Below are 21,740 nucleotides of genomic sequence, written 5' to 3'. Positions count from 1 at the left end.
AATTTAGGAACATGAGAGGGATGTCAATGAGGCAGATAAAATCCTGATAGAATAACCTCCATCTTAGATGCAAGAAGAATGTTCCCATTCCTGGGGAAATCTTGAATAAGGAATCACAATCTTAGGACAAAGGGTAAACCTTTTAGGAGAGAGCTTAGGAGAAGCTTTTGTGGAACTCCAAACTACAGGAAATTTTTGAGACCACATCATTAGATATATTAAGAAGGGAGTTTGATGTGCCCCTTATGTCTAAAGGGATTACTGAGAAAATAGAAATATGGTGTTGAAATCATCAGATCAGTTATTGAATAGTGGAACAGGTTTGAACAGCCTTTTCCTGTTGCTATTGTCAATATCTGTCTGTTCCCATTGCCAGTTATTGTACCTTTTTTGATTTTCCTACCTGAGGGCATGATCATTTATATTAATGTCATATAATGTTTCTCAATTCATACAACTTATCGAAATTGCTTGAAACCTCTTTGAATCGTGCTCACACTTCACACTCCCACTCCTATCCTAGCAAAACCAGGATATCCAGCTGCTTCACCCAAATCATTGAGGGGAATCTGAGACCCTGCAGTGACCTGCATTAACTGTATCTGGGCTACTTTTTCGCTTTTCCCTTTTTCCCCACCGTGCACTTTCCCCATTCGCATCATTCATTTCACCCTTTCTTCTGTACTCAACCCCTCCTTCACTCGAAAGCAAGCCCACTGAATAATGTCTGGCCCTTTGCATTTTACCATAATTTTCCTTTTCATTTTCAGATTTCCACCATCAGCGGTATTTTGTATTTTGGGGGGGGGGGGCTAAACATGACAGCATCAACTCCTCGTTGCAACAAAACAAAACTATACAGGTTTTCAGAATTTAAAATGTTTGTAAAAATTCATCAGAAAATGACCTGGAAAGGTAGTTGACGCTTCAGTTTGAAGACCATCTAAATAATTTTAATCCATGAGTGAGGATTAAAATGTTTTATATGTGCAACTGAATAGATATTCCTCAAGGAATTTCTACCAACACTTCTTTCCTTATTCAAATTGTATGAGCTATGTTTCCTGGAACATGTTTACAAGTATGAGAAATTAAGAAGCGATAGTGAAAGGCGTTCCGTTTCTTTTCCACAAGAACTACATGACGTGGTTCTCTTTCGGTGAAATAGTTCTATTTCCTCTTTTCCTGCCCACTGCTATAAAACGGACTCCGGATAATATGTGACAAGGAAAGTGTGGTCGCCTGCAACTTTGCACGTAAGAGTTTTCAGTGTATTTGGTACTGAGGTTTAATGTTGTTAATGGAGAAACAGCTCAAATATCTAACATAACTTGTCAAGGTCACTAATTCGGTTACAAATTCATGTTTAACTAGCAACTAGGGAAACAGCGTTGTCTTCAATGTCCAAGCATTTCTTCAGTAGAAGAGAACATGGGGCAGCTTAGCTTCATAAGGTGTTTCAAGTTCATATAAATCCAATTTCATTAATGAAGTTTTAATCATATATTTGAGCTCTTTTTTCGCCTTAACGCAAATATTCCAGAAGAGAGCAAAAAATGAACATAATTTTGGCGTTGGAATTAAGTTTTGTCGAGGTTGTGAAGGTCTGTGGAGCTGACATTGAATCTGAGTTCTGCATTTAAAAAAAAGCCCAGGAAGGTCCACCTTTCTGACTACTTGTTGGAATCCAGGTCAGACCTTCGCCTTTCCTTGCTCCCATAATAATTGTTGGATTGTTCTGTTTGCTGGTGCCATTTTGCTACCGTCGCGGTGTTTAATGCAGTTATAGCATTATTTTCCAGCGATTACTGGTATTGCTTTGAGATGCAGATTTCAGGCAATAAATGTTCTTGCAGAAGATTTAAATCAATGTCTCTAGATGGCGCCAAAGTCTTAATGTACAACCACTAGATTTAGGCACTTGATTCTTGAATTCGCAATAAATTCATTTTCTCAAGACCTTTCTATTTCAACCTCCTCAAATTTTAAATTTTATTCGAAAATTTCAAATCTGCTTTATAGAATTGTTGAATAAATTGATCAAGCACTAAAAGAAAATATTAGATTATATAATGGTTCCAAACAATACTAATTATGCAGCACATTGTATATGTAAAATGAAAAGCCATTCAAGTATTTCATAATAGATACCAAGCCAATAAGGCAGTTGTAAGTTCGAGAAGATTCTGAAAGAAGAGGGTGTAGAATAGCTTAAAGGATAATTCTGCACAAGAGATAGGGCTGGAGATTCCACAACCAGCTGGTCAAAGAGACAGAATGTGGATGGGGTTCAGTGTCCAGATAACAAATGAACAGGAATCTGTGGGAGGGGCTGTAGCTCTGGGGGTGGTGAGAGAGATTATTGGAATTTGGATAAAGCTGAACAAGCTTGTGAGATAAGAGCATAAGAAATAGGAGCAGGAGTGGGCCAACTACAGGAGCAGGGAGTGGGCCAACTATAGGAACAGGAGTGGGCCATCTGACCCATTCAATGTAATCAATTTTGACTGATCTGATGATAGGCTCATCTCCCCTACATGCTTTTACCCCATATCCCTTAATTCCCTTACAATGTAAAAATCCATTTAAATTGGTCTTACTGAGGTTGCCTTTACTGCTTCAACGGGCAGCAAATTCATCAGATTCATCATCTTCTGGGGAAAGCAGTTCCTCCTCATCTCTGTCCTAAATGTACTACTCTGAGCCTGGAAGCTATGTCCCCAAGTTCTGGTCTCCCCTTACCAATGAAAGCAGCTTACCAACCTCAATCTTATCTATGATGAAGGGCCTTGGCCCGAAACATACCATTCACTTCTGCGTAACCTTCTGATCTTCTCCAGTGGATTCATATATTGCACTGAACATCGACTATCCATTTCTTTCCATAGGTGCTACCTAATTCACTGAGTTAATTGCTTGCTCAAGATTCCAGCATCCACAATTTTCTGTGTCTCTAATTTGAGGGGAATTACAAAGAAGATCAAAGACTTTTGGTCTTCTGATCAACCCCAAAGAGAAACTGACAGTTGGGAAGGTTGACTACATTAGCCAACAGAATGTTTGCTGGGGAAGGAAAATGTTTGGATGAAGAGAAAGAGGAGATAGTTACATTAGAGTCCATACTTCAAAAATTCTTCATTGGATGAGGGTGGTACAGAGTGAAGTTGAGAGCTTTTTCAAAAGAGATTTACAGTTGGGATGATGGTAATAAAGTATTAGGACAACAGCAGACTGATGATTTAGAAATTAGACAGTAAACAACATGAAAAAGTAAGTAGTGATGAGACCGGTGGATGGAAAAGGGAGAATTTAGAATAAAAGAAATGGTTTGAGACAAATAGGAAAAAAAAAGGAAACGAGGAAGAACTTAGATTCACTGGTACATTGAAAATTCACAAAAAAGATCTTCAGTTTTTATTTTGCATGGTGAGAATAGTTATAATGAATTAATACAATTTTAATTAATTTCTATGATGTTACATGAGTAGATTCACCTTACCAGGCTAAGCTACATTTGCAAAAGCAATGTAACCTTCAAAAGGGGATATTTTGTTTGATTGCATATCTATGACCCTCCATATCCCAGGGATGCATTACATAGTAATGTAGATAAGCACTGCATCCTCTTTATACATATATATAGCATGTTATTATATATAGTAAACCTTTCTCCCAGTCTCTTCATACCAATTGATGCTATGCCATTTTGCTTCTAAATTGTAATACTGTACTTATTCCAAGTGAGTTGTTTTGGCAAAAATAGAAATGTGAATTTAAGAATTAATTCAAGATTCAAGATTCCTTTATTGTCATGTAGTAAAACAGGTGTAATATTATACTAAATTTGCTTTAGTCTGCCATAAGGCAGACTGATTCACCTCAGCAGAAATTGTTGGGTGTCTCTTCCAGCCAGCAGCCCACAGCCTGCGTGGGTTCCTCACCTGAAGTCACCAACTGCCCGCCACCTGCATGTCCTTCAGGTGTAAAGCCCCTCACTGGTCCGCTGCCATGGCTACTGTCCTATGGGTCATCTCCTCTGCTCCTCCTTCTCAAACACAGTATGTTCTCCCCATTTCTGATGCCCTATGCCAGTCCTTTGCTGGCCTGGAGTCTGCAACATCTTGAGACTGCTGCTGAACATGGGGACCGCCATCTTGGGGTCAGACCCCGCGGTCACAGGATTTTAAAATAAACTGCCGGCAGCTCTTTTAGCAGGCAATTTAAAGCCTGAACAGGGTTCACCTGGGCAGTAGAACCCAGGGGAGGAGCACTTTGACTCCTCTCCTTGCTCCCTGCGGGTCCATACCAGAAACATTTTGCTGTTCCTGCAGCTTTGGCAGCGCTGCCACTTTTTTTTATTAGACATTCATGTTAGACTTAATTCATGTTAAAATCAGGATAATGGCTTGTGCTTGTTTTTAAAAATATTTATTCATTAATTCTAGGTATAAAGAAATGTCCAGTGCAGAAGGTTTTGCAGCTGTATTTTACAGTGAGCCCGGAGTCTTAGGGCTCCTGGCCAATGTGATCAGTGCATTCCTGGTTGCCCTGCAGAATTTTGCTCAAGTCAATACAAATGTTTTGGCAAATGGAATTGAAAATATTTTGGCAGGTTAGTAATGGTATTGTTATACACTGTAACTGATGCCGAAAAGGACTGCAATGTAAAATGCCAAAGTAAACTATTTTCATTTATTTTAACAACTTTGAAAAGTTTAATTGTAATGTTACTAAATTAACAATTTATTCAATGGGCATAAAGGGGGAGCATTCCAATGTTTCTCATATGCATATTGCACTGCAGTGAGTTACTTCTGCCACACTGACAGCATCTCCCGAACCCATGAATTGTGCCACCTCAAAGAGCAAGGACAGTGGATGCCTATGAAACCCACCAAGTTCAGCTCCAAATTGCACACTAACCTGATTTGGAAATATATCATTGTCACTGTGTCTAAATCGTGGAAATTCTACTCGTATTGTGGGAGTTTGTGCGAGATCAGTTGCAATCGTTTGAAGAAGTGGCTCCCAACCACTTACTCTAGGGATACTATAGAAGGGCAATAAATACTAGCCTTGCCAGTGAGGTGGTCATTTCTTAACTTAATAACAAAAAAAGGGAAAGGTTCCATTATTGTCATGTAATACTACATTTAGAAAGTAACATGAATGAAATTCTTTAACTTTAGAGGCTTGAAATGAAGGGATTTTACATTGCTAAAATTAAATTATATTTGTGTTTCAAACTAAACAAATATTAGGCCATTCTTAGTATTGCGGACCAGTTTAATGACAGACTGAAGGGAATTTGAAAATACACCCAAAACAATTACATTTCAAATGTTAATTTCAGAATTCAGAGGCCAAGATTGGAGAATCGTTTGCAATAAATATTATTTCTAGAATTACAGTATCCCTTCTGCTTCTGGAGTTTCTGATTGGAGATATAATTCTGCAGTGCCCTCTTGGTCGTAACTGATGGAAAAGATGCTGTAGCTCCAAAAATTGTGAACTTTCCCCAGAAACAAGGCACTTTCAGATGGTCACGACCCGACTGTAAAGCCGCACATTATACTCCTGTGCGACTGTATTGTGGCTATCTGAAATGGGAGAAGCCGGCCAGGAGGTCCACTCACCTAACCCTTCTCCAGGAGGTATAATATCCTGCTTGAGTATCCTCTGTTTCAGCTGAAAGCAGTCGGGCTGCCAGGGGGCAGGCTGATGATGTCGTCAGCCATCAACTCTTGGTTTGAATAGTGAGTCGGCCGAGCGAGGGGGAGGCACTGCCAGCGGGAGTTGTACAAGCGAGGGGGGGTGACACCGGCATCGGGAGTCAGGCGAGCGAGGGGGGAGAGACTGACAGCGGGAGTCAGGCAGGTGGGAGACTGGCAGCAGGAGTCAAGTCATGCCTGAGTTGTTTGTCAGTCATGTAAATAACGCCAAGGCAGTGTGGATGGGTCTAGGCCACTCTTGCCTGCTTTCGCTGCTAGACGGCTATCAGTCAGCTGGCATGTTCAAGTTCCAGAAAGGCATCCACTCCGTGGCCACCTAAACATGCCAGCTGAACTCCCTTAGCCGCGGCTGCTGGCACATAATCTTCCTGGGAACACCTAAAACCAACTTGTGAATGTTTCTTTAGTTTTGATTCTGCAGCTGTTTCCCAAAACGTCCAATTCAGTCATGGCTAATGATCACAAAAACCCACACAGAAATGTCCCTCTTCTCCTAGAGTTAAGTGCTTTCCAGAAAGAGCAGGCCCTTTTACAATCGCCGAGGTGCAAGTTCGAGTCCACCACTATCTGTAAGGAGTTTGCACGAACTCCTCGGTGCCACGTCGATTTCCTTCAAGTGCCCCGGTTTCCTCCCATCTACCAAGAATGTACGGGTTAAGTAGGTTAATTGGCCATGTACTTTGGGGTGGGGGGGGCATAGGCTTAGGGGCTAGAAAGGTCTGTGGCCCTTTTGTATCTCATTACATCATGAAACAATATTGAAGAAGGTCACATCAATCAAAATTCAGGGAATATCAGGAATGCTTTCACTTCGTAGAACACTAATGTTGTCAGGGCCAGATGTGGCCCTGAAATAGATAATGTGAGATGCTGAAGAAGGCCACTGTGGCTTGAGGCTCAATTGACTATAATTCCAGTACAGTGTCAATCTAGCTCCAAGATTCCTTTAACTTAATTTTTAAGATGACCCAAACAAATTATAATGATTAAAGAATGCAACACCTCCCATACATTTCATTTGCCGAAAAATGTATACACCCTGCAGTGTCAAATCCCAGCACCATTTACCTCTTCCATAGCTTGTCCTTCTCTCCTCTTTGAAGTCAGTAAGGATCTGCCTCCTAATTAATATTTGTGATAGTACAGATTCTATCACCAATGTGTATATGTACAGATGGTAGTGTAGGATGACTGTGATTGGCTGAGAGTGTAGCCACACCTACTGGAAGGTCTTAAAGGATTGCTCCTAGCCAGACCAGGTCATTCTGGACTGGTTGACCTACTTGTGATATGCTCCAGTCTTTTAGTTAATAAAAGCCTTGGTTTGGATCAACGTCTTTAGTTCTTTTGACGCACATTACAATGTTAAAGCTATATTTTTTTTTACTGTGATGGGAACTACTTAGCAATTTTGATAAATGCTAAGAATTTTTGAAAGATTGTTCTTAAAAGAGTTCCGATCCTGAGATAACCTTTTAATAAACGTCTTTTGATTTTTTTGAGCTGTTATGGTGCTCTTGACGATAATCTGTTTGATTGATTTTGAAAGAGACCTTGTGAAAAAAATCAATGCCATTTAAGTATTCTCTGTCTGTTTAATAGGTATTCACATTGTTCTGATTGGAGGAGTGACACAACTTTTTGCTGGTTTAATGACGTTTAGAAAGTATGATCATCTCGGTGGTACAGCCTTTATAGCATTCTCAGCTTTGTGGAGCAGCTTTGGAATGACTCGGATTATTTTGGGAGCCAATTCCCCTCTGAATATGACGGCTCTCACCCTAAATTCCAAAAATGGCAGTGCAGCGACAAACAATCTAAATGTGACCCTATCCACCATCAATGAATCAGCTGTCGCAGGATTGGTCGCCTACATCAGTGTTGCATTTATTTTGTCCTTTTGTTCTGCCACAACTAATTACATCATGCCTTTTGTGTTTGGGGCCATTACATTTGCACTCATTTTTGAGGCCGTAGGCATCTTTAGTCAATGGGCTTTAATAGTATCTGGAATCTTTGAACTAGTGATAGTTGTCTTTGGGCTTTACGGAGCTACTGCCTTACTTCTGAAGGGCATCACACAGAGATACATCCTTCCTGGGTTTGGGAATGCATTATTCAATATTTTACTTCTAGGAATAAAGGATAGGTCATCTTCTAAGACCCTTGGTGTGGAGAAAAAGAAGAATACCAAATACGCTGAGCCAATGGCTCTTGGTAACTTATGTAATGTGATTTCTCCCTTTGTGTTTGCTTTTTATTGCTTTGGGTATATGAAAGCATTTTATGTGGGAGCAGTATGGGTTAGCATCAATTCTATTGCACAGCTTTGTGGCAGCTATTACAGTTATTTGCGTAATGATGTCTATTTTGTCACTAAGTTTGGTGTCCATAGTATGTACTGGCTTGTGAAGTCTTGGGAGGAGTTTATTCTATCAGTTCTCAGCCACATTAACATATTAAATGTCAATAGAGGCAGGATGACTGGGGATTGGTTCTTCGTAGTCACTGCTTTGATTTTATGTCTGATCTCCTTCAATAGAAACAAACTTGAAATAATCCATAATGCCTTTTTTGTTCTGCTAACCATCTCCACCATTCCTCAGATTAGCAGTGTATCATATTATAAATTTTTTGGGGCGGTTTGTTCTATGTACACAGCCTTGTCCCTTTATGTAATGTTTGCCAGCCTAATTAACTCCATAGCAGAAAAGGCATTAATTCCCATTGGAACCCAGCTGCTCTCCACAGAAACATCCGAAAACATTCTATTTGCCATGAAAAAGTGGCTCACAAAAGCTGAGGGGCTTCCATCCTCTACGACTGTACAGCTCCCTGATGTCCTATTCTACATCTGCAATGGGCTAGCAGCCTTGTCAGCCATTCAGGGTGCACATCTGGACCAGCTCCAAGCTCACCTTACTGTCCCCTGGGTACTGATCCCTGGAGCCCTCTTCCAAATCTACATATCCAGGATTCAAGTTCGAGGAGGAAGGCGCTTTGGCTCTGTGCTACCCTTTTGCTATGCAGCTGTCTGGGCAACCTGGGCTTGGCTGAGATTTGCAGGTATTTAAGTTGATCTAATTTTTACAATGAGCGAGAAAATCTGACTTGAAAAATAAAAGTATCTTTGCACCTCTGCTTATGGAAATCATTTCTCTGTACATAGAGTTTTGTTTGAAAATAAATCTGATTATTTCTTCAATCTTACATTTAAAAATACTAGATTGTTTATTATTTTTGGATAGCTCCCTTTTCATGTCTATTACATTCTCAATTTACCCCAATCCAAAAAAAAAATAAATTTTTTTCTAAACCTTTCTTTAATTCACAACAACTGGTAGTTAAGGAAACTACCAGTCATTTAAAAGCGTGTATTTATGCTCTTCATTTCAGACACAGTCAATCATGATGTCAATCCCAATTTAATACTTTTATCTATCATTTATTGATACACATTTTACTTCTAGCTTTTAAAGAAAAAAAAATGGAACAGGGACAGTAGTATAAAAACGCAGCCAGTGGTGTTTTAAAGAGTTACTGTGTAAGTTAGCATCTTGCTGACTTCTGTAAAGTGTAAGTTAGAAAAGACTTAAAGGTCAGATAGTTGCAGTTCTGATTTCCCATTTTGTTCCTGGACTCAGCATTGAGTACATTCACTTGGTAATGATATAAAAATCCAATACAATTGCTGTGAACAGTGGTGTTCTTTCCAATCATGTGATCAACAACCAGTATGGAAGGTGGGAAGAAAATTGTCACTTACACATAAATTTGGACAGATGAAGTTATCTAATTTAATTGCAAAGTTGATAAAATGAGGCACAGGCCATCTATTTCAGAATGTGATACATCTACCAGTTAAAATTGGAGACAGAAGACACTGCAGGTACAAGAATCTGAAGAATAAAGCCACATGGTTGGAGGAACTCAGTGGGCCTGGCAGCATGTGTGGAGACAGAGGGATCGTCAACATTTCAGGTCAAGACCCTGCTCTTGATGAAGGGTCTCACCTGAAACAGAGACTATCCCTTTGCTTCCACAGATGCCACCTGATCTAATGCGTTCCTCCAGTAATTTGTTTTTTGCATCACGTTGTTTATCTAATGAGAAAATGTAGTTTACAAATGTGGGGAATAAATGGTTCCATATTAACAATTCAATGCCTTTCAACTTCGATGTCATTAAAAGTAACATTCTACACAATATTACTCTTGAGGGCTTGTGTTCAGTGGTGCTGAGCTGAGAAGCTGGGTACACTTCTGATCTGTTTCCTCAGTCCTGGCTACTATATACACCACAACCCCATTCCTCTGAATGAGGTGGCAGAAGTAGATTTGAAACATAACCAAAGTGGTCTACAGTCTGTCAAGAGGTCATTAGATAAATCTTGGCAAGGCCTTTGTGATCTTGTTGCTGCTCAGTTTTTCCATTACGGTCACAGCATCAAAGCTTTAAGCCCAATTAAACTCATGAGGCATAAACCTTAGTGCAGTGGCAGGGTTGGCACAGGAAAACAAGTGTGAGGTGTGGGTTGGATCAAATAAGTTCCAATCCATACAACTAAACTGTCTGTTACTTCATTTAATTATTCTTCTAGTTGTAGTTTTATACAAAAAAAATAAGGATACAAGTTTAGAATTCAAGTAAACCCAGTGGGCAGCACGGTTGGCCTAGCTGTTACAGCTCCAGCGATCAGGACCAGGGTTTGAATCCCGCACTATTTGTAAGGCATTTATACGTTCTCCCCGTGCTTCCATGGGTTTCCTCCGTGTATTTCAGTTTCCTCCCACCCTTCAAAGTGTACCGGGTGTTGTAGGTTAATTGGATGCAATTGGGTGGGATGAGCTCGTGGGTCAAAAGAGCCTGTTACCATGCTGTGTGTCTAATATTTTTTTAAAGTAGAAGAAAACAGATGTTCGGGTGTTGTGAGAGTATTCAGCAATAAAACTCTCACAACTAACAAGTTTTAACCTGGAAATGTTTAGATTACAAGAACTATATGCTTTTGTCATTATTTTAATGGGATCAAATGAAGATTACTAGAGTTAACACCAGTTAAATAACAGTAGGAGAATATAGTATCAAAATTGAACACAAAAGCCATTTCTCCCTGCAAGATCTAAGTTTATACCAGTTCTCATCAGGTTGGAAATTTCCAAGACAGGTTCCCATCTTCATGATTTTTGTTGAAAATTCCTAGCCATGATTTCATGTTCTAAATTAAAGTTTATATTTAAATTTATAATCTGCATTTGTGTATCAGGTCTATAATAACGTAATTACATATTGCAGGTCAAGTGTTGAATATTGATGCCAATTTTGATGGTGCATTCACTGCTGGGGCTATTGTCTTCCTTATAGTCAACATGTTTCTAATTATTTTAGGTAAGTCTTTCGTCTGCGATTTCCGTTTATTATTTTTGCTTCACTATTTGCTCTTTTAGATAAATTGTGTGGTTTCTCACTCTTTGCCTTTCACCCATACAGCAGCTTTTGTGGATCTAGTACTTCTCATAACCACTGTCTTTATGGAAGTGATCATTGTCTGCTTCCTACTCTTCACTTTGGAGAAGCTGCCTCTTCCTTTGGAAGGTCAGTCACCATATTTTTAATGTTTAAAATATATTGATTTTATGCAAATATCTCTCTTATGCATATGGCATTAAAAGTTTTGTTTTCTCCACTCAGGTGTGGTGCTGGCTTTGTTCAGTCTTGTCTGTGTTTATGGAGCAGCTGCCTCACTTGCTAATCCTATGTTCGGAAAACAGTTAATTCCACTTGGTGATCCCTTCCTCAAGACGAAAGCAGTATGATATCTAATTATTTGCAATATTAGTTATTAAACAAAATATTGAGATTATGGAGCCCAGAAATTACATTAGAACAAATTTTTTTTTAATGCGTGAAATGTTTCTCGCGTGCTTTTAAATTTATAAATTTAGACATATGGCATGGTAACAGGGCCTTTCAGCCCACGAGCCCTTGCTGCTCAATTAAACCCAATTGACCAACACCCCCAGTACATTTTGAAGGGTGAGAGGAATCTGGAGCACCGGACGGAAACCTACATAGACACGGGGAGAACATACAAACTCCTTACGTACAGCGACGGATTCAAACCCCCCCGTTGCTGGCGCTATAACAGCATTGCATTAACCACAACAATAACCGAGCCGCCCCTCTCTATCATTTATAGTGAAAGCCCTACTCATCAGAAAATATCATTTCCTCATCATATTTCACACACGTGATGGCGCCATCAATACGCACGTGTTTCTATCAGAAATGTTGATCAAAAGATCAAGACATTGAATTTACACAAAGAAAAACAAGGAGCAAGCTGCATAGTATATTAAGGACAGTAGATGGATTAAAAGGACCCCACTGGGATATTATTTCTATCTCTACTGATTTCCCTGCATTGATTTACATCTGCTGTTCGACTGAAAATTACAGAATCAATGCTCCACACACCAGGGCACTGTTTAACTCTTCCCCTTGGAATTCCTTTCTCCCTTCTCTGTTTCTCCAAACCTAGTCTATTTCCTACTTCCTCTCTCCAGTTCTCCTCATTATCCTTGGCCATCCCGAAACATAGAACATTACAGCACAGAACAGGCCCTTCAGCCCATGATATTGTGCTGACCTATTTAAACCCACTCCTCAACAATCTAATCCTTCCCTAGCCATAACTCACTATTTTTCTTACATCCATTTGCTTACCTGAGAGTCCTTTAGCTATGACCTGCTTCCAGTGGGCAGTGGATGATTCATACTGCAGCTGTAATGTTAAGCTTAACTGCAATAATAACTTGGTCAACTGAAGATGTGTTCAATTAATGTTTTATTTTAAAGTAATGCATGCGGTTTTTAAAATATTCAAATTTTGTAATATTTTTAGATGCGTAATGAAACTTATGATGGTAAATCAATTAGATAGATGAAATATAAGAGTTCTTAAGCTGATATACACAGTGCTACAAATAGAAGTTTAACATGGTTATAATGTGATAGTTCAGATAGATATTTCTATAAGGAAAGTGGATAAGGGGATATGGATGGAACACATTGATGGGACTGCAACATAGTCATTGAGTTTAAAAAGGAGCGCTATTCGAAGAAGCTGAAAAGTTATAAATGGCCATAGCATTGAAAACATCTCAATTAAAATCCAGATTGTTTTGTGACATTTTTTTCATTAATCATTTGATGACTGCAGTTCAGGCTGTGTGCATTGATTAATTGATTCATTTTAGCAAAAACTAATGGATTATACGATATCGATTAAAAAGGTTCTGAACACTTTTAAAATCGTGTTTTGATTGTTATTTCTCAATCACAGCCAGGAGAAAATGAAAAAAACAATGAAAACTCTTCACCTTGCCTTACTACCTCTTCACGTCTGACTAGTGGCCTACGAACTATTGCAAAGATGTTGGATTCTGGCCGTGTGTGCGGAATCCCAACGGATACTGTGTATGCTCTTGCAGCTTCCTGTCAGCACCCAGAGGCTGTTAAAATGATCTACAACATAAAAGTAAAGAATCTGAAACAAAACATAATTCTGCGTATTTCAATATTTTATCTTGGCCAATAATATATCAACAATCACAAAGCACATGTGTCAGTTTCTCAATGTGTCATTCTTCTCCTTGCTTTTAGGAACGTCCTGCAGAGAAGCCAATCTGCATCTGTATCTCCAGTCTGGACCAACTCACTGCAGTGCATCCTCCATTCTGCCCCTTGCTCTGGGAATTCATGAATCAGGTCTACCCTGGAAGTATCAGTTGTATTGTGAAGAAAGGAGAGTGGCTGAAGAAATTGGGTATATATTATGTTTTACTGATCCTGATTCTAGCACATAGTCATATTGAATTGACAAGAACAAGAATAGAATTGGGAGCTTCTAATGTATGATCGTTTGGCTGTATGTCATTTCTTAAAAGGTGTTGGCGCTGTCTATGATTATGTTGGCACAAAGGACAGCATCATGATCCGTGTTCCTGACCATACTGTAACAGCTCATCTAGTGAACATGACAGGACCATTGGCCATTACTTCAGCAAATCCGAGCGGAGAACCTGACAGCATCCATCATGACATGGTTATCTTGTATGTAGCCATTATAGTTGAGCCAATTGACACGTTAATTAATGCATGCATCTTTTTTTTTTAATTGGTGCATTAATATGTTTATTGACAGACGTCTTGGACACAAGATTGATGGTGTTTTATGTGATGGAAGTTCCAATGAAGTAGTTGCTTCAACTGTCATTAACTGCACCAAGATTGATGAAGGTATGCAAATATATTATTCTCCCCATTTGCTTTATGATGCCCCATCCATCACTCAGGAGACTATTGTGGAGAAGCCAATAGGCTTTAATTCACTTGAGAACATAGCATGACCTGCACTGAGTTGCAGGGCTCCGTGGAACAGTCACCTTTATACAGGAGCCTGTGAGAAGGGGCCACAGGTACAACCGGCCAATAGGTATGTTTGACATTACAGTGGTTTACTACATTCACCCCTTGTTTTTAAAAAGAGTTCCGCGGGGTGAAGTGGAACTTACAAATTTACACATTTACAATTTGAAAGCCATAGGTTCAGAGGTGTGGTCGATCACAGGGACCATTGTAGAACCAGTTGTGGCTGCAGTGCAGCAGCGGAGTCCTGATGGTCTCGGGCTCCTGTTTCTATTCATCGGTATTATGCTGGTGGGTGGGCGCTGTCCCCCGGGATGGAGGCAGAATACCAGAGGTCAGGAGCATCATGTGTGTTCAATGGTGAGCAGAGTATGGGGTGATTAGCAGCGGTGTCCAGAGCCCCTGAGGGAGTCGTCCCTGATGGAAGTGGTGACCTCGTGTCTGTATGCCACATAGGCATATTACGGGTCGGCATGGAAGAGATGGACACTTTCAACCAATGGGTCAAACTCATGGTTCCTCACATGCCTCCGGAGCAGGATGGGACCTGGGGATATCAATCATGGCGGTAGATTTCCTGGGGAAGGAAAACATATGTTCATGTTGTGTAGCAATATTGTCACTCTATTGTGACCCAATAGAGTGGAGGGCTTCTGGGAGAATCTCCTGCCAGTAGAAGACTGGGAGGCCTTTGGATTGCAAGGCCAAGAGGACTGCCTTCCAGACTGTAGATTCTCCCTCTCCACCTGCCCATTATCCTGGCGGTTGCAACTAGTGGTCCTGCTCATGGCAATGCCTCTGGCCAACAGATTCTGACGCAGCTCATTACTCCTAAAGGAAGTTTCCCTCACCCCGCCCCCCCACCCCCGTCCCCAATCACTGTGGATATAACCGGGGAAGTCAAATAGAGTGAAGAGGCCTTAATGACTGTGGCAGAGGTCACATCCCAGCAGGGGATGGCAAATAAAAAAACAGGAGTATTCATTGATGATGTTAAGGAAGTATATGTTACAGTCGGTGGAAGGCATGGGTCCTTTAAAGTTAACACTGATTTGCTCGAAGGGGCGAGTGGCTTTAATAAGTTGTGCCCTGTCTGGCCGGTAGAAGTGCGGCTTGCACTCAGCACAGACCTATCAGCTATTTGTTATGGTCCTGATCTCGTCAATGGACAAGGTGTCTGGTGGCTCATTAAGTTTCCCCGGCTGGTACAGGATGTCATAGTTAGAGGTGGATAATTCTATACTCAACCACAGTATTTCTATCATTTTTGATTTTGCCCTGGTGCATTGGTCGGTCAGCAAGGTGAATCTCTTACTGGCCAGGTAATGGCACCAGTGCGGCACTACCTCAACAATGGCTTGGGGCTCTTTTTCTACTGAGGAGCTTTGAATCTCAGGATGCATGAAAAAAATGTGACGGGCTTCCCAGCCTGATTAAGGGTTGCTGCCAGGGCAAAGTCTGAAGCATCACTTTCCACCTGAAAAGGGGGTTGATTCATCCAAACATGCATTGTGGCCTTGGTGATGTCAGGCTTGATGCGGTTGAAGGCTGAACAAGGCCCGCCAGAGGGAAGGATGTAGATTTGATAAGAGAGTGGGCCTTGTTCGCGTAATTGGGGACCCACTGAGCATAATAGGAGAAAAACCCAAGGCACCTCTTCAGGGCCTTGAGGCTGCGTGGGAGGGGAAGCACCAAGAGTGGTTGCATGAGTCTGGGTCTGGGCCAATGACACCATTCTCCATGACACAGCCAAGGATGGCCAGGAGAGTCGTGTGGAACACTCACTTGGCCTTGTTGTGTATCAAATTAAGGAGGTTGGCTGTCTCAACAAATCTCTGGAGATTGGCATCATGGTCCTACAGGTCATAGCTGCAGATGGTGACATTGTCGAGATACGGGAAAGTGGCCCGCAACTCATATGGTCCAACTCCCACTGGAAGACCGAAACGCCATTTGTGACACCAAAGGGGACCTTCAGGAAATGGTAGATACAGTCGCTGGCATATACTGGCAGTCCTCTGGATAGATGGGTACTGATGATATGCCAACTTTAGGTTGATGGTCGAAAAGACCCGATACTGGGCAATTTGGTTGACCATCGATGATTTGCGGAAGGAGGGTATGCATCCAGTTGAGTGTATCATTGATGGTCTGATTGTAGTCGATGACCATTCTATTCTTCTCCCCTGTGCTCTCCGAGGGGTATTGCTGGCTTCAATAACCCCTTCCTTTAGTAATTGCTGTACCTCTGCCAGGATGAAGGCTCTGTCCCTAGTGCTGTACCATCTGCTTTTAGTGGCGATGGGTTTGCAGTCAGGGGGTGAGGTTGGCAAATTGTGATGGAGGGGGGTGTGGAGAGCCCGCAAGTCGTTCATGGTGAATGGTTTGGAGGATGTGTATGGCAGGGGATTGGCTATCAAATTGCTGGTTATGAAAGGTGAGGGGTGGATGGAGCCCATCAAATGCCATCATCACATTTTTAAGGTGACATTGAAAATCAAGCCCCAACAGTACAGCAGCACAGAGATGAGGCATTACCATCAGTCTAAGGTTGTCATATACAGTACCCCACACCATTAAAATCACAATACAGAAAACCCGAACGTCTGCTGTATAAAACTTGGATGCCAAGGAGACCATCTGGTTCACCAGCTGTTCTGTGAGGGATAGGCTCCGCACTGTGTCTGGATACATAAAACTCTCCGTGCTCCCGCTATCAAGCAAGCAACTCATCATGTGGCTGTTAACCTTGATGTCTATCATAGACTTTGTGAGTTGGTGCGGACTGTCCTGGTCAAGGGTAATGGAGGCTAGAGTCGGGCCACTGCACATCATTGCTGCAGAAGATGGTGGCATCCTAGATGGTGGCCCCCAGGGCCCGCATGCAGTGTTGCCGGATTCAGAAGATGCTGACCTCCGCTGCCCGCTTGTAGCGTAGCCGGGTCCTGAAGATGGTGTCCAAGATAGTGGCCCCACAGATCACACATGGCGCTGCTGGCCCCGGATGATAGCAGTGTTGCGGAAGACGGCCCCCATGATCCATGTGCAGTGCTGCTAAGGAGGGGTTTGGGCTTACACATTTTGGAGTAGTGGCCCTTCTTTCTGCAGCTGGAGTAGACTGAAACCTTCACTGGGCAGCATTTCCTCTGATGCCCAGGCTGCAGAAGTAGCACTTTGGGGGTTCCCGGAACACAGCGGCTGTGGTCAGGTCATTACTGGTTGAGAGCATCAGGAGGCTTTTGCGGAACACTGCTGCTGTAGTCTGGTTGTTGGTGGGGTTGTGGCATGTCCCAGGATGGCTGTGACTGGGGTGACCACAAGGTGGCTGCATTGTTGGTCAAGTAGGCCTCCATGTTCTGGAGAGGCACATCCAGCATTCCTGTCAGCCCGACTGCTCTCTGCAGACTGAGTTCCCCTTGCTCCAAAAGTCTCTGTCGTATGTAATTCCACCTGATCCCCACGATGTAGGCATCCTAGATCAGGTCCTTTGTATACCCTGCGGCGGACACGGCTTTACATTTGCAGGCCTTGCCGAGTGCTCACAGTGCCTGAAAATATTCGGCATTTGACTCACCATGTTGTTGTTTTTGAGTCACTAGAAGGTGTCTAGCATAGACAACATTCATTTTACGCAGGTATTGCCCTTTGAGGAATTCCATGGCCTCCTAGTGCATTGTGGCATCCCTGATCATTGTGTACAGCAGGGTGCCGACCTGGGAGTGAAGTTCTTGCAGTTTGTTGGTCTTTGATCGCACAATGGTAGAGGAGGCCTGCAAGAACGCTTCAAAACAATGCAGCCAGAGCTCGAAGCTGGGAGATGCCTCAGGTGATTGAAGGTCGATTTCCAGCTTTTCTGGTTCGAGGATCTACTCCATTGTAGAAAATTTCAAATGAATTAAATTGATGCCCCATCAATCACTCAGGAGACTATTGCGGAGAAACCAATAGGCTTTAATTCACTTGAGAATATAACTTGTGGAACAGTCATCTTTAAACAGGCGCCTGTGGGGAGTGGGCCACAGGTACAACTGGCCAATAAGTATGCTCGAACAGATAATTGTATATTTCAGTGGTTTACCACAGTTCACTATGTTGATAAATTGTAGCTTAGTTTAAACCCTGATTTTTATGTACATATGTCTTAAACTTATCAATCAGATTTAATATTTTAATGTAGTAATCATTGAGTAAATAGACCAAATTTCCATCGGCTTGACTACAAAGGCAAACCCTTTATTTAATGCTGAGCTTTTTTCTGTCATTGGAATTTTTACATCAATTAATGTACCATTAATATTTTGTGCAAATCAGCCAGATATAAATCATGTTGGCCCCTGTGAGATCATGAGAAGTAGAGAAACTACAACTTGTCTTCAGCCCAGCAGCTGATAAAGGTGGTTATTTGCTTTCAGAGAGACTGGCTTTAATGTTAGTAACCTTTTTTAAACTGCTGCCCTCCTGGGACCCAGGTGCGATTGCTGGGGCAAAGGTGCTGGAAGCACCTTTTAAACTGCAGGGGAATCTACCCGTTAAATCACCAACCTGGCGATTTAAGGGAGATCCCAGCCTTCCCGTAATGATGCATCACCTGCTCCTGGGAAGTATTGCCGGATGTTCGGATGCTGGATGCCTGGTGATGCACGCATGCAAGCGCTGATGTTACCAGAAAAAGTGGGTCGGCCGTTTTCATTTTCAAATTGCTTGTGGACGCGACCTAGGTAAGTGTAACTAGGTTCCTTGACTACCTCTGAGGTAGGTCAGGGAGCCAGTTGGATTCCGACGGAGTTGACTGGGTCAGACCCTTTCTAACTTTCGTGTAACTGGGGCACTAACCAGGCAATTAGCGCAGTTAACTCCATTTTACACGGCAGATTGAAAGGGCCTACAAATGCTCTCTAAGGTTACCAGCAATGATGGGTTTCAGCTGTTCTCAACAGATATCTTCTTATGTTTTTCAGAAGGAATCACTATTTTAAGAGAAGGCTGTGTCCCAGTGGTGAGAGTCTTGGAGGTTTTCAAGCAAGTGAAGAGCAAATTTGTTTAGTGGCAAACTTTAGCTGACATAAATGATCAGGACAGACTCCAAATGAAGATATGCAAGCGGAGAGCTACGTTTCGTTACAGAATGCAAACACAGTCATAACATAGAAGATTAATTTTCCATTTCACTGTGTCAGAAAATGTAATGCAATAACCTGTTATGGTTTCCTTTCTGCACACAGTATATGGAAATTCATGATTTGTTGTATTTCATCAATTATTGGGTACCACATAAAAGAAGCATTTTCTTTTGCAGAGATAGAAATTTGAGCAGAAGCTTGCATTCAATAGCTGATAACTCTGAATACTGAACAAAATAACATTATTTCAATAATTCAACAATTATCAATAATACATCAGGCTTTAAGAGTGAAAACACTGAATTAATAAGATTTGAAACTGTGTTTTTAATTGGGATATATAGATATTGAAAAAAATGGAATATTTTCTGCATAACTCAATATGATCAGCTAAACATAAATATCAAAAGAAAACTTCAGATGCTCAAATTCTGATATAACAGCAGAAAATGGTTCTCTGTGTGCTTATCCCCTCACTTTTGACAAAAGCAGTCTACGAAAATCTCTTTTTTGTTTTTCCATTTATATGCCAGGTGATAAATGTACTTATAAATTAATCCCAATCAAGCATACAATCATGGTTTCAACTCCTTCAGTGATTACGCTGTCTTTTGCTTACTTACATAAATTTCAATAGAAAGGAAAAAAAATCTGTAATATAAATAGCAAAATTCACACTTCAGATCCCAGATGGGAAGTAATTCAAATTTATTTCTTTAATAGAGTTAAATTAAAATGATGTTTTACTGTAGCCAGGAATGCAGACAATTATCGTCTTTTACAATTTGTAATATTCAGATTATAATAATGTTTAACATGGAATAGCAAAGGTAGCTTTCTGTAATAAAAGCTCAGAAATTGCAATGCATTATTCTGAGTTACATTCGTGAAAGTATTTTGAAATTTTAACACTGGCTTCAGTTTGCATATTTCAAATGTGCTAAAATATATTTTAAAAGGACAGAAATTAAATGTTTTTGGAATGACATTGTGAAGCAGCGTGCAGTGGTCTGCTGCCTCACAGCACCAATGACCCGGTATCAATGCTGATCTCTGACGCTGTCAGGGTGGATGTTGCATGCTCCCTCTGTGAATGCATGGTTTTCCCCTGGGTGCTCTGGTTTCCCCATTCTGTACAAAGGTGAGCTAGTTGGCAAGTTCATTGGTACTGTAAATCACACAGAGTACAGGCCAGTGCCAGGAGAATTATTGGAGATTAGTGGGCATCTGCAAGAGAATATATTACAGGAAATGGGATTGGTGAATTGCTCTGTGAGTCAGCGTAAACTTAATACTCTCCTTCTTTGTCCTTACGATATATTTGAAAATAAAATTTTGGAAAAGGGAAATGCACGATACTAACATTTTGCAATAATTTCAAGAATATCATATTTTGCATCTGATTTGGCATCACAACTACCTTTTAATTATAATATTTGGTAATTGAGATTTAATGGTAATATTTGAAACAGAGCAAATTGAACAGTAGCTACTTGGAGGAAATTACAGATGTACTTGAAAAGGAGAAATCTACAGGTCAGGACTGGGAGTGAGACTAAGAGATGGCACCTCTTCCGTGCTGATGAGGGCATGGCCTGCTATGCACCAAGAATCAGTGATTCTGCATATAGAGAGATAATTATGAAAATTAAATTATTTAAATTATAACTATTTTACATATGATTAAAACTTTCTGTGTTTTGTTGTGAAATTGTTATTAAAAATGAATAACTGAGAATCAACTTTTGTTAGTTATTGTCTCACACCTATTATACTATTTGTTCGGATGTGCCTTTTTCTTTTTAAAATATTTTTATTGAGTTTAACATATAAGCATGAATGCAGAATTGAAAATTAAAAATAATTCATTTACACCAAAAAAGTCAATGGAAAAAAAAGTAGATAAAACTACGTCAATAATTGCTTATAAAACCTCAAAAAACATTCAATGGAAATTATCTATGAGACCATGTTAAACCTGTTTGTGGTATAAAATAAAAAAAACTGAAAACTAAAACTAATTCTAATATATCCCCACCCACTAATCAGTTACTTAATAAATTAATTTTAAAAAATCAATAATGTGGAATCACTGACGACCCCTGGAAAACAAACAATGAACCACCAGAACATACAATAATTGTTAATTCTTCCAATTATATAAAAAAACTAAGAACAGACCCCATAATTTCATAAATTGAAATTTTTTATCTTTAATATTATATCTAATTTTCTCTATACTTAAATAAGACATTACATCAAATAACCACTGTGTACGAGTAGAGATTGAATCATCGTTCCATTTCTATAAAATTGTTCGTCTGCTATCAACATAGTAAAAGCTAAAACTTTTTCCTGAGATGCCAATATAAGTTTATTTGAATCACGAGAAAAACCAATCAGCAATTAATGGGCAAAGTTCTAAATTAATCTTAAGAATCATTGATAAAGTTTGGAA

General features: G+C 40.6%; 2 protein-coding genes across 2 annotated transcripts; both read left to right on the top strand.

The window, feature by feature from the left end:
* Positions 1 to 1,190: 1,190 nt before the first annotated feature.
* LOC138741974 (uncharacterized) lies at positions 1,191 to 11,179 on the top strand. Its single transcript, XM_069896170.1, has 4 exons — positions 1,191 to 1,256; positions 4,446 to 4,612; positions 7,335 to 8,798; positions 11,028 to 11,179. The coding sequence occupies exons 2-4, from the start codon at positions 4,456 to 4,458 to the stop codon at positions 11,177 to 11,179; spliced, it is 1,773 nt and encodes a 590-aa protein (XP_069752271.1). The 5' UTR covers positions 1,191 to 1,256; positions 4,446 to 4,455.
* A 64-nt stretch (positions 11,180 to 11,243) lies between these two features.
* On the top strand, positions 11,244 to 21,012 carry LOC138741684 (putative threonylcarbamoyl-AMP synthase). Its single transcript, XM_069896021.1, has 7 exons — positions 11,244 to 11,327; positions 11,424 to 11,542; positions 13,078 to 13,272; positions 13,398 to 13,560; positions 13,682 to 13,847; positions 13,939 to 14,033; positions 19,121 to 21,012. The coding sequence occupies exons 1-7, from the start codon at positions 11,264 to 11,266 to the stop codon at positions 19,204 to 19,206; spliced, it is 888 nt and encodes a 295-aa protein (XP_069752122.1). The 5' UTR covers positions 11,244 to 11,263; the 3' UTR covers positions 19,207 to 21,012.
* Positions 21,013 to 21,740: the final 728 nt, after the last annotated feature.

This window comes from Narcine bancroftii, chromosome 8 (genome assembly GCF_036971445.1).
Source record: "Narcine bancroftii isolate sNarBan1 chromosome 8, sNarBan1.hap1, whole genome shotgun sequence".
NCBI classification, from domain to species: Eukaryota; Metazoa; Chordata; class Chondrichthyes; order Torpediniformes; family Narcinidae; genus Narcine; species Narcine bancroftii.
Note: the sequence above shows the minus strand (reverse complement) of the source record. Positions and strands in the feature narration are given on the sequence as shown.